Source organism: Gymnoscopelus braueri (genome assembly GCF_963280865.1).
Source record: "Gymnoscopelus braueri genome assembly, chromosome: 9".
Taxonomy (NCBI): Eukaryota; Metazoa; Chordata; class Actinopteri; order Myctophiformes; family Myctophidae; genus Gymnoscopelus; species Gymnoscopelus braueri.
The window spans coordinates 11,489,127-11,503,147 of NC_137610.1; the positions used below are offsets into that span (position 1 = coordinate 11,489,127).

The 14,021-nt window shown below is 42.0% G+C and overlaps 2 protein-coding genes across 2 annotated transcripts in view; one reads left to right on the forward strand and one right to left on the reverse strand.

The window, feature by feature from the left end:
- LOC308091787 (voltage-dependent calcium channel subunit alpha-2/delta-1) overlaps positions 1-3,216 on the forward strand; it is a gene marked incomplete at both ends in the record, with an annotated part of 157,911 nt that extends 154,695 nt beyond the window's left edge. The window contains 1 exon segment of the mRNA XM_080437508.1: positions 3,106-3,216. Within this exon segment, the coding sequence (XP_080293634.1) occupies positions 3,106-3,216 (111 nt within the window).
- Positions 1-14,021, reverse strand: part of rbm28 (RNA binding motif protein 28) — an 895,251-nt gene that overhangs the window by 541,816 nt on the left and 339,414 nt on the right. The gene's annotated exons all lie outside the window — the stretch shown is intronic.

A 14,021-nucleotide genomic window follows, 5' to 3' on the forward strand; every position in this document is an offset into this window, starting at 1 on the left:
AAAAGTCAACTCAAGATACAGCCGTTTCCATGAAAAATCTAAACAGGAAGTGGACGGAGGCGGAAATCTTTGAATGACGTTGTTTCCGGATCCTTGTGAGTCGAAAGTGATCACTCGGGTGATAGAGAACAGCGCGATCTTTTATAAAACCACAAAAAAAAACTAAAAGTCGTCAAAGCCACCCTTGGCAGTGAATGAGTTAAAGGCAATGGCATCTGGCACAGTGATTGGATTTATTATTGTAACGCCTAAACCACACCTATGCATACATAATGTAACGGGTAGCGCAGGTGTTTTAGGGATATGGCTGGTGTTGCCCCTTGCACAATGCGAAATCCCCAAATAGTGGGTTTAGCCACTTCGGGCCAAGATAGAGCCCATACATAGGCTCTAATGTAGCCTAACAGCGAGTCACGGGTTCGATTCCCGAGCCCGACGGCCTTTGCTGCGTGTCACTCCCTGTCTCTCTCTCCCCGTTTCTTGTCACTCTCCACTATACTATCGAAATAACGGCAGAAAAGCCCCAAAAATATATTTAAAAAAAAGAAACTCGCCAAATACAAAGTACATGGCTGTCTATAATATTACAAAGATTAAGTGGAGATGGCGGTACAGTTAGGGGATAGCGACAAATGCAACGGCGCATAACTTGATAAAATAAGGAACACAGATTCAGATCAATTCCAGGATATAATTAAATCAATTATTAATCCATTTTGGCCTATTTTATAGGGTAAAAAATATAAACATTAATTGATAGTCAGTAGCTACATCATTATTGAAATAAATAAGAAAATAAAACTACCAAAAACAACCCTTACTAAAGCTCCATGCCCCCCTTGGTGCGCTTGCACCCTTTGCCCCCACAGTAGCTAATACTGCTTGGAAGGAACAGCAAAGCAGAATGGAGAGTGAAAGTGTAGGACACCCTTTTCCTCGCGTCTCTTCATGGGAAGAGAGAATATTTCCGGATCCATACATATCCTCACTCGGGTAAACATAGGAAGCAGCACAGGGCTTTCCTGTCTTTTGACGGTGCACTGTGCAGATACCCAGCCCCCCCCTCCTCCTTGGAATTTGGGCGCGCACGGATTTCCTGAACGGTCTCATCAAACAGAATGAAGCTATGCATGTCCTCTGCCAACTCTGCTCATTCACACATGCATGCTATGCAAAGAGATGAGGCCCAGGTTTGCTGATAATGTTGCGCTACGAAGGCAGAACGCTATTGTTGTGCCCCAGTTGTTTGAACTTAGAGTGCAGTGCACTTTAGCCTATCTTATTCACTACGTAATCTTTGCAAATTCGTTTTTATTGCAAATTAGTTTTTAGCGCAGCTTAGCTACTGAGGGACCTCTATGCCAACAAACAGAACTCGTCATCAATTACAAGCCCAAATGTCTTTGACTAACCCAACATGGGTTAAGGACAGAAAAAAATCACACTTCCTGGGTCATAAAGTTTCCCATTTGAAAACTTGTAAACTTTTTTTTATTAAATCACTTATGAATTCCAAAAATGCAAAATCTAATATGGATCTCGGCATCCACATGAGAAGGCTGTGCCTCCAATATGGATCTCGGACTTCATGTGGCCAGTCAGTCACTTGCCCAAATCTAGATTTGGAGTTCTGTTTGCCCAAATCTAAATTTGGAGTTCTGTTTGCCCAAATCTAAATTTGGAGTTCTGTTTGCCCAAATCTAAATTTGGGCAAGGTTTCGGCATTTTCAGAGCTCCATTGCTGGCAGTGTACAGTATACTATTCTTGTGTTTTGCAAAATTATCGGCGGACACACACACACACACACACACACACACACACACACACACACACACACACACACACACACACACACACACACACACACACAGCTACTCTTCTAGATACCTCGCCCCCAGAGGAGCCATGTCATACTTTGACGTCAGTACTTTGGTACTCTACACAAGTCACATGTCTTGACTTGTGTTCTTATTTGTGCAACATTCGTTTGAAAAAGTTGCAATTTCTATTTCCGTGGTCCTGGATCACCTTACTACTGTATCTTAAGTGGGTATCTTTGCTAATATAGTAGTTCAAATATCTTGTCGCTGTCCAGCAGGAACCAGCTAACTCCGTTTTCAGCTGCTTCTTTTTTTTTATAAATCAAAGCTATTGAACACCCTTTACGTCTGTGTAAAAAAAAATTGAACCAATGAAAAGTATTAAAAAGCGCCTCTGACAAAACCTCCCAACTCCATTGGATCCTCAAACTGTCCGTCAAAACCACGCAACTCCCCCCCTCTCCTCTCCTGCTGCCGTTGCACAGCACAGCGCAGGCAGAGCGCACTGCGCAGTGAGCGAACACAGACAGAGGAGGAGCAGCACATAAACAAACTAAAGGGCAGGGTTTTTCTCCCCGTAGTCTGTTAAAACTATGCAGTGTACCTGTATATCAAACTTAGCACTGACGCTAATGTTATGAAAACAAGTAATTCTATTTCTAAAATCTATGAAGTGTTTAATGAGGAGAGCAATGTGACAAGAAATTATAGCATTTCTCTCGCTAGTTCTACTAAAACTCCAACTCTGTGAACCCCTCTTTGCAGACGTTATTGTAATATTTAAAGTCCTGTTTATTAACGTAGGCCTATATATTAAGTGTCATGAAGCATCAGGGCGTTGTGATGCGTTGTGAGCTTGGAGATCCATTGTTAGCTTTTAGGAATTTAGCCCCATTTGAAACCTCTCCCTCAGCAGCGATTGGAGCTATTGTCAGCTGTTTGGACTCGTATCTCCACTTCAGCTGGATTTCTGTTTGAACAAAACTCCTATCTCCACTTGAGCTGGATTTGGGTAAAGTGTGGATAATATAATGACACATGCAAGTATCTGACAATACATAAAGTCACTATACCAACTTTGATGAGGCAGTATTGCTTTGTTTTAAAAAATATAAGGTTTTCTTCATTTCCTGAAAAACGTATATTTCGTTTTTTCATTTCCTGAAAAATGAGCGTTTTGGAGTTAGCTGGTTGCTGCTGGACAGCAGAGATATGATACAACTATTTGGACAAATGGTCTTCCCATCGTTGCTACCTTACTAACTACACTGTTTCACCCAACAGGAAGATGATTCCGACTGCGGTGCTGGGACATGTTTGAGCCCCTCCCTTCTGCCAATGCTTGGACTCCAACTGCTGCTACTGTGGCTCCTCACATCCTTACGCCACTCATGACCCCCCACACACACACACACACACACACACACACACACACACACACACACACACACATACACACCAAGGTTATTATAGTTAATGAAAATAAACTACAGTAAGTAATAAAACTAGATGTGAACATAATGCTTTATCAAGATACAGAAACAGTATTGTGTGTTTACAAAACTAAAACAAATTATAGAGAAAATGTCCTTAGTTTTTCAGCTTTGTCCATTTATTTCATGCATAAGCCTAGTAATATATCTTCGAAGTTTTTTTGTGGTGTCAGTTTCACGCCAGCTATCGGCACCTCGCGGTCAAACGAAAGTTGGAAGAAAGTCGCAGAGTCCCTACTGGGATTTCTTTGAGCAAGTGCCTTGTAGTGGAAGGTGATAAAATATATGGAACATTTCTCAAGGGGAAAATCCCATGAATCTGAAAGTCCATTTGAAAAGCTCATGTAAGAGGCTGCATCTTGTGGACTGTTGCTGTTGTTGTTGATGATGTTGACGTCTTTTATAGCTGTTTAGTGGATGGTTGTCCATCTGTTCTAACCGTGAATACATTTGTAAATGGTGTGATGTTTTGTTGAGTTTTCATTACACAATGCTTTTTCTGATTAGTTTTTATCTGGACCCTGACAAATACCCTATATTAAAAAACTGGAACTAAGACTAATAAAAAATATAACTAAAACTACGAAACTAGAAAACCTGCTTTAAAAACAATATTGACAAAAAAAGTAAAAAAAAATATATATATATATGACTTACTTTTTTTCTAACTATAATAACCTTGACACACACACACCTAGCCTACACCACCTCTCACAGTTACACATCCACCCCTACCCACCCATCTCCTCATGCTCCGTGGGAAAGGGTGCAAAGCATATTATTTGCATCGAGACAGTCTGCTCTGACACACAATATCAAGTACACTGATGCCATTGCCGATTCGTTAACTCACTGCCAGTGCGTAAGAGGAGCTTTTCTCCCACTCTCTCTCCGATGCCAAAGGGTGCTCATTCATTTCCACTCCCTGCCATTCTCTCAACAAAGAATATACTGTGCTCCACTGCACTCTATTCCATGGTATATGACCACTTTATACTAACTTATGGTGCAAGAGCTAACCAAGCCCTTTAATTCTGTCTTGTGTGATGTTTCTCTATGATTTCTATGATATGAGTCACCTGCCGACTGATGGGGGAAGTTTGAGAAGCTGTCCCACTATATGCCAACCAGGCATCACTCAAAGACTGACTTCTTTCACTGACAGCGATGATTTGTGTAGTCGTTGTTATTGGTTGTTGGCTTATAATATTTATTGCGTATTAAAACCCTTATATTGTAGGCATAATAGCCGAGTGATTCCACTTTGGGATAAACTAAGAAAGTTTTGTTGGAGGATTTTTTTTGGTTTGTTTTATTATTATGATTATTTATTCCTTCTTTTTGTACTCCAAAATCAAATAGCGTTGAGAGACTAGCTCGGTTGTTGTAGCATAGCAGCATGCGTTCCTTAATGATCTGAAGATGGCATCCGTGCCCCAAACCTCAACGCGCCATGCAGTACCAAGGAACTGTACAGTACATGTACGCATGAATACCAGGCAACCTGTAGTCTCACATCAGATAGATATCTAATGTCTGGGGCACGACTATTGAAAAGTTGTTAAGGACCCTAAGATATGAATTGACCAACCATGGGGCTATTTAGACCAGCTACGGACTTCCATTATAGTCCAGCCAATCAGAGGCTTACATGACCTTTTCTCTGGCAAAAACTTGGACATGCAATCCTTGTGATTCAGACCCTCCGTTCCTGGAATTGATGACGTGTGATTGGTGGGTCTGAGCATCGGGCAATCTAGAGCATCAGGCAATCTGGAGCACCAGGCGACAATGCATGGGGCAGCCGTGCTTTGTATTTCTTTCTCTGATGAGAGAAAGTCAGTTATTATTACGGAGCTCCAGCAGTGCAAGCGTACGTTCCAAGTCTCCTGCAACGTGATATATAGCAGTGGTTCTCAAATGTTTTCATGTCAAGGACCCCCAAATTATTATGCATTTGGCCGCGGACCCCCATCTGAAAAGATTTTGTGCCAGGGAGATTTGTGTTTGTGTTCAAATGTTTCATAAATATGAAAAAAATTAAAATGGCCGATCAACCAGCTCACAACACAAAGCATTGTGATGCGTTGTTAGCTTGTGGATGTATAGGGTTAAAGTAGTTAAACTGATTTGATGATGCTATACAAACTAATTTTGCTGGGGACTACCTGAAACCCCCTCAAGGACCCCTGGGGGTCCCCGTACCCCACTTTGAGAACAACTGATGTAGAGGAGGAGCAGGGTAAGCTACTGTAAAAAAGAAAAAATAATCCCAGAGTTCCAGAGTGCCTGATTTCACCTGCCCCACTTTTTAGTAATCGAGGCTCAGCAGTAGTTTTTTTTAAGTGAATGAATCCATAGCCTAACTGCAGAACTGATTGATGTGGCAGGTTTTGTTGATGTAACACAACCTAACCCTGCTAGTTTTCTACATTAGACGTGGCAGGGTTTGTTGATGTAACACGACCCTGCTATAGTTTTCCAGGTATTAAACCTAATGTATTCACCCTGTGTCCTTGTCATTCTAGAAATCTAATCAGGGACTAGTTTGACTCAGGACACAAAGTTCATGCAATTAAAGACCTGGGAGAAATAGAAAACCAGTAGTATCGGAGGACCAGGGTTGGGAAATACTGGTCTAAATACTGTATACCTCACTGAGAGTTGATGTTGAGCAAAGCTGGTGCAGCACCATTTGAATTATTAGAGATAATCCATCAGGATATCTTTGTGTAGGAATAGATAGGTAAGATTCCAACATGTTTGTACTTGGTCCGACAGCTTTGGTTGTCATTGAATCAAATGCATCACATTCCCAGTGCCTACGTAGCTCTATTAGTCACTCTGTATTGGAATGACTGCATCCCAGTTGTATTCCTACGAATGCTGCTAATGTTCGGTCTGGTATAGCACTAGTATACCCTTAGTCAGTTAATTTCTTAATCCAATATGGTTACGGTTAGTGAATTGGCCCGAATACAAATATGAACACTATATATTCTGATTGTGGACCTGGCGTTTCAGTGCATTCCATGATGGACACTCGACTAGTTCCCGAACCAGAGTTGAGCTTGTGTCCTCAAGAACCTCTGTTTGATTCCTATGTCCTGTTTTCCGTCCCCCCTCTCTGGATCTGCCAGCCCTCAGGAGCCAAGATGACGTTGTGAATGAGATCAGCATATCAAAAACCACGACTGTTTCTTAGTTGATGAATTTTATCTCCCCTCTCTTCTCTGTTCTACTCCTCCTCTCCCCCCTTCTGCTCGTTTCTCCCTTTGTGTTGCTCTATAAAGTGCTGTGAAGCAGGATGTTTCCGAGAGCTCGGTGTCCGAATGCTGCAATGTAATGGGATGAGCTTTGTTTCTATGTTTGAACGCTGCCTGCGTCTGTGGTCAACGTCTACGACCTGCTCGAGAGGACGCTGACACATCTTTGACATCACGTATGGATTGGATCTTTTTAGTCTTACAATAGCTTTACCATAAGTCATATTAAAGGGATATTTCACTTTAAAAAAAAAAAAAAAAATGTTCACTACTCAGGCTTTTGGGAGCACCTCAGACAGTTTTTAAGTTGCTTGATTCAGTATTTAGATATTTGATATTCATTTTATCAGACACGCCCCCTTCTTAAACATCCCATTGTAATTTCAAACTCCATTTTAACCATGATAGATTTATCGGTTGGTTCAGGTGAATGATATTGTCCTTCTAATGCGTGAGGAGACCGTGTTTTTTCAATTACTTTTTTCATTTACTTTTAATATTTTTTGGGGAAAATGAAAAATACAAAAAAAATTAAAAAAGCAATCGAAAAAAACACGGCCCCCTCACGTATTAGGAGGGCAGGATGAGTCACCAGAACCAAGGACGGGTGTTTTTGATGAATCTATCATGGTTAAGATGGAGTTTGAAGTTATAATGGGTTTTGTATAGGAAGGGGGCGTGTCTGATTAAATTTATATCAAATATCTAAATACTGAATCAAGCAACTTTAAAACTGTCTGGGGGGCTCACAAAAGCCTGAGTAGACGATAAAATTACCCAATTAAAACAAAAAAGTGAAATATCCCTTTAATCACACCAAAATACCATATACAGACCACTCCAGTGTCCTCTCCGCCAGGTCCTTCCTGGTGACCCTCCGGCGTTAATAAGTGTTCAGGTTATGCCTATGTCTTATCAGAGTCGCGTGTTGACATGTGTTAAACCCCTGGGGGCGTGTCCCTGGGGTATATCTCTGATTGTGCTTTAATACACAAATTAACTCTTTTTTGTGGAACCCGACTAGCCTGAATCAATTTTGTATACATTTGTACACTATTACTATTTACTGTATAAAAGAGAGAGAGAGAGAGAGAAAAAAATACAAAAGCAGAGATAATGTTTATAACAATGTGTTGATTATTGTGCAAATCTGATATATTCACAATAAAAGTGTTGTATTGTTATGAGCTGAGGTGGGCCTTTTTTTGTTGTTGCATACACAAGTAAGACGCGCGAACGCGGGAAGCGAACGCCAACAAAATTAAATGATAATGAAAAGAAATCATCTAAAAAAAAGTAACCAATAAAAAAAAATATAAAAAATCAAAAAAAAATCTGCGTTAAAAGGAGCATCTTACAAAAATACAAATTCCCAAAAAAAAACTTTGAATGTTTTTGAACAATTCAACAAAGTGTTTGAAGTGGCTGTTTCACCCACTTCCGGGGGGCGGAGCCAAAATCCGAGCCCGAAGTATTTGTTCGTAGACCCCCACTTAGGGGGGGTAGAAAAAGTTTCGGAGCGATTCGGGCACTTTTCATTTAACATGGGGTTTCAATGGGGAGTTTTTAGGAACCTTCTCCGGGGCGTGGCTTCCGGGGGAAGGGGCGGGCTTAAACGCAACCTTGACAGGTGTGTTCAGTTTTCAAAGGCCTTTCATTTGATGTATGGTACGTCTATATTGGACATTTACTTGGCTGCACACAGGGCTGAGGCAGTGCACGCACACAGAGACACACACGGAGACACACACCCACAACCCGAGCACGGTTACATAGTAAGCTCCACTTGGTCGGAGGCGCGGCTTCGCCGCGCCTCCTTCCGCGTTCGCAACTATACGCTGTGTGTGTGTGTGTGTGTGTGTGTGTGCACTGTAGCCTATATAACATCAAACAGCATTAAAAGATGGCTGTGCTAAAAATAATTTCATGTTCAGTTCCACAATACAGCAATAAATGTGGAATATTCTTTTTATTCCATTCTATCATTTCAGCTTCCTCAGGGTCCACTAGCGAGGTCAGGGTTCAGACCAAACATGTCATTATATCCTTCCTATATTCAAAGCAAAACAAGATTCCAGCTGAATGCAGGGCAGCTGAGTTTACCTCTGCTCTTGTTCATTTCCAAAAGACCCACACTTTCCCCCCGGATTCCTTCCTTTTTCTCTCTCTCTCTCTCACACACCCTCCTCTCTTTCTCACTATATTTGTATGTGTGCGTGTGTGCCTTTATTTGTCAACCTGTATTTAATGATAAGGGTCATACATTTTCACCCTTATCTCATCCAATCACTCACTCATTTTAACCCATTAAAGGTTCTATGACATTCATTTTCACTTTTTTTATTTTTTATGTTTTTTTGGGGGTTTTATGACCTCAATTACACCCAAAAAATCAGAACTTTGAACATTCAGTGGATTTTCTGTGGTCTGGGGTTTTCTGAATAATTAGGCTGAAAAGTAATCTGAGTTTGGCCCTTCGGCAGTGAGGTCACAGCCGATTAATCCCGCCTACTCTCCTCCTCGCCCCTCCCCTCCCCTATCCTTTCCTTTTGGGGGGGGGGGGGGGCAGAGGCGATGATTGACAGGCAAAATCCCTCAACAGCGACACCCGCAGGCAAAGATTTATTTTTTCATTGCAGTTGAAAAGGCTTTAGAAATGTGAGAGAAAAACACCTGCCATGGATCAATGGAGTGCAATTTTTTGTTAAAACTTTTTATACACGTTTGAAGGACCATGACAAAGACTTTTAATGTGTGGTAAAACTGAACGTCATGAAACCTTTAAGACCTGAGGCCGATTCTAAAAAAGTTTGTTCGCTTTAAAAAATATATATATTCAAAGATTTGCACACATTTTCAAGATTTTTCAAAAATAGCAGATATACAAGCTCATAGCGCGGCACCGATAGACAAATAAATAAAAAATGACACAGATGCGTTCCCGGTCTTAATGGGTTGATAGCACTGCAAGTAATGTGATTGTATGTTATTTCACTCTACAGTGAAACCAAACCATGTTCTTTGATAAAATAAAGGGTCGAGCTTGCGGTTCTTATTTGATGCATTTGTTACTGAGAATTCATGACAAATGCTTCAAGTTTCAAACATCAAAACTTTAACGTCCTATTGTCTTCCGTTGTATAATGCGACTGCTATATCAAACCGTTCTATAATGTTGGATGAACCAACGTCATTAGAGCGTGAAGTTTGCAAACAAAGGCACGCACACATAAACACACATACGCTATACACACCAATCCAGGCCCACCCAGAAGCATGCCAAATTGCTGGGTCTTTAGTTTGAAAAGAACCATGAACTAGTTATTTCCTCTTTGCGGAGGTCCTCCCGAAAATGTCTCCATCTCGCTCTGACACACACAAGTGCATGCAAGTTTGTATAACAATACTTATAGGTGAGGGAATTGATTTCCCCTGGTGGCATATTCTTTCCCCAAGCCCTAAATACAACCTTGATACTAATACATGCCTTATCTTGACCCTCGCTTTATCCTCAATTTAACGCAAATTCCAATTCGAACACTAAACCCTCAACCTTGTTCACTTGTTCAATCAGGCTTTTGTTTATTTTTGTAATTGTAATACGCCCTTGGGTTTTTGAAAGGCGCTACAGTATATAAATTCAAGTTCTTATTATTAGTGTTAACCTAAAGTAACCCTTCATGAGGCCCTTATGAGGATACTGTATTTGCTTCTCACAAGAAGATAATTCACTAAAGTACACAGATGCACACACAAGGCACCCTTGAACTATCATAGAGAGTTAGGGGACCGGGGGGACCCTACAGATAAAAGGCTGGGCTATATGTGCAGTGACACAGCTTGTCAGACTCTTGTCCCAGTGTGTACCGATGCTGCTCTCATCACTGTGCCTGTGATCCTGTGATGCCTCTGTGAGGGTTATTCACGCAGACAAGGCCTGCCATCTCCTGCCCCCTTGAGCTCTTAGCGGAAAGCCAGATGTCATCGCCGCCGCAGCAGCCTGGGTCTGCATGGGGGGGATGGGGGTAGCTGTATTTGTGTGCTCTTTACTCAATGGTATTTTTGTTTATTTGACGGTAATCCAGGGATCAATATGACCACAGCTCTGGAGTGGAAGGTTTTAGAGGGTTTTTGTTGTTCTTGGAGATGGTTGAAGGCATGGGAGGTCTCCGAAATGTGTGTTATATAGGCATCTTCTGGAGGGGATGGCTGTAACGGGATACCCTTGTAAGTGAGGACGAGGTCGTAGCCTTTAACATGCCAGGCTTAAGAAGTTACAGGCCTTGGAAGAGGCACAGACACTTTTCTACGTCACTTTTTTCAATGTATCTGCCTGAGGGAGAGACAGCGTTCAATGTGTCAGAGGCTTTTAATGGTGGATCAAACGTGTCGGAACAGGACATTCCGAAGTGATCCATAATATATAATATCACGTCCGATTGTTGTTTCTCACAGTCAGATGAATTAATGCACTGTTTTGCTGTCAACCAAAGTAATTTACAGTACATCAAGTCTTTGTCCCCGTTTTATTTTTGTTTTCTTTTGTTTTGTTTAAAACGCAGCTGCCAAATTATAATTTTCAATCACTGCTTTGATATTTCTTTATATTTATCGTCCTTTCGGTACATAAACTAAATGTTGTTGAATGTTGACTGTTTTTTTTTTCATAGATCAAATGCATTCTTTTCATGAACTTGCTGCCCCCCAACATGAATGTTTTTGCTTTCTTGGTAACCCAAAGGTCTAGCGCTGGATGACTAACTGGTGAGCAAGTGAAATTCAAATATTTGTGGCTTGTGTGTCCACTTATCTCTGTGTTGGGGGAGGGGGGGGCACACAAATGACTGGTAACAACAAATTGAGCCACAATTGGTCAAATCAATCATATGCCAAGAGAACAAAATGACCCTCCTGATTGCTGACATAGAGACGTTTACATCAACATTGGCCTCCCAGACTCTTTAGCTTCAGAGAGTGTCTGGTTGGGACATGAGCGTCATTAGTCAGCCACCTCTAAAGTTCACAGAAATTGTTTGGATAGCGTTGTTGCATCCTGTTACGTAGGCTGCGTCCAGCGAACGCAATTTTTCGGAATGTAATTGCATCTTAATGACGCATATACGTCCATATACGTCCCCAAAAATAGACATTATAGACCAAAAATAACCATCGGCGCTAAATTAAGCGACCACCCTCTCGGCATAGCCTCACGGTCACAGCGACTGCAGGGTGATCAACCCTGGCTTGTATAAACTTCCCTTACGATGGTACACCCTAATTTGGTTGACCTTCGCCCCAGCGTTTTTTTAATTGGCGTCATTTGTTTTTCCATTAGTTAAAGGAGAAGAACCTTCCCGCAAACCCGTGTCAGAGGTTGCGCCCTCTCCCTGACCTTACAACAGAGGCTATCAGTTTGTCAGGGGCCGTCGGAGTCTATGGCGCATGTCTCTAAAAATAAATACGGAAAGACACAAACTCCCGTAAACTGCATTAATATGCTGCAGCGTCAACACAACAACGATAGCTATTTCCTGTATCAATGACCCCAGTACGTGCCTCGGTATACACATATTTCCATCTGCGAGATAGACCTGGGTCAAACAGTAGATGCATATGATTCATACCATTTGCTTTAACCTGCCTAGAGCGCTGCACTGTCTGCACATACTTATTTATTTTGTGTATATCTCTGCGCGCAAGATGGAACCACACTGGGAGCGCTGGCACAACTGACACTTTCATTGTGTGATCACGAATTCTTGTCCATGCATTATTGTTTTCACGTTGAGAGTTTTCATTTATTACATGCAGTAATGCTATTCCTTCTTTTGTGGTCTTCTCTTTGTATTTGTTCTGCTACACTGGGCTGCTGTAACATCTGAATTGCCTTCAGGGACAAATAAGAGTTTCATCTCATCTGATCTCTTATTCCACAGTGAGTGGTTTATTGCATTACGGCAATCTAAATAACGTACAGGAAAGTAAGGCAAAGAGTCACAGACACTTTGCTGTGGTGCTTTTCTTTTCTTTCTTCTTCTTCTTTTTTTTTCTTTTTTTTTTACTGAAACGTCCTATGTGACAAATCCAACTAATATGGCACTTAAGCGGACTGAAACTTCTAGATTCTATCATCTGATACAGCCTACAGTGCAAAACACACCCAACACTCACTTGGCATAGATGTTCAGGAAATACCACAGGCTTTTTCAAAGCCATAAACATGACCACACACTTATCTGCTCCCACCCCACATGGTAAGTACCTACTCGCCTCTCTCTCTCTCTCTCTCTCTCTCTCTCTCTCTCTCTCTCTCTCTCTCTCTCTCTCTCTCTCTCTCTCTCTCCGTATGTAAGTGTGTTGTGCTTGTGCGTGCGTCTGTGTGTGTGGGTTCCTGTCATGATTGGCAGGCATAACACAGGAAAACTCTCTCCAGGTGAATAGTCTCGATGGGACACATTCCATTCCAGCTGAGAATGAGCTTGATTTGTGGATTTTCTCTCTGTTTGGAATGGGGCCTAACTCAATTTAACTGGTAACATGAGGTGTTAGGTTGGTTCTTGGTTTTGCCTGCGTGTGTGTGTGTGTGTGTGTGTGTGTGTGTGTGTGTGTGTGTGTGTGTGTGTGTGTGTGTGTGTGTGTGTGTGTGTGTGTGTGTGTGTGTGTGTGTGTGTGTGTGTGTGTGTGTGTGTGTGTGTGTGTGTGTGTGTGTGTGTGTGTGTGTGTGTGTGTGTTGGGCGGGATATGCGCCGTTGACACTATTCATCAAGGATATGGAACATGTCATGTTATACAAGGGTTTTGTTTCTATGGCCCTGAAATTGCCAGAAAAAAATGGAGGGACAGCGAGTGCATTCTCCGGTAGTGGCTTCGGAGGAATGAATGCGACATTATAACAATACCATTACGTCCGCCATTATCAGCCTCAATACTGTACTAATATGTCAAATAGTGTTATAGAACCATTAGAGGTGCCTAAACTAAGCTGAAGAGCCAGTAGAGAACCTATACAGAACCTTACAGGGACTTAACAGGTATTTTGTATGGCAGCAGTAGCACCTCAACCACCCCAAAGAACTGCTGAAGAACCACCATTTTTTGTGTGACTTCCAAGCCCCACATATGAGAGTGTTGCATTTCACCTTGGAAAAGTGTACAGCCACAGGACTTGTACATTGTTTCTGATAGTGCTGCAGTGTTCAGTGATTTGAGTTTTTAAAAGTCTGGTGTGCCCCGTGTCCCGGTAGCTCAGTCGATAAAGCACTCGCCTTGCTTTGGACCACAAGGTTCTGGGTTCAATCCTGGACTGAGTTGTGAGTACGGGGGGCTGATGTTGTTGTGTTGCGCTCCACCTCAGCTATCCATCTCCCAGGGGTCTAGCGCATTGGTTCTCAAAGTGGGGTCTGGGGACCCCCAGGGGTACTTGAGGGGGTTCCAGGGGGTC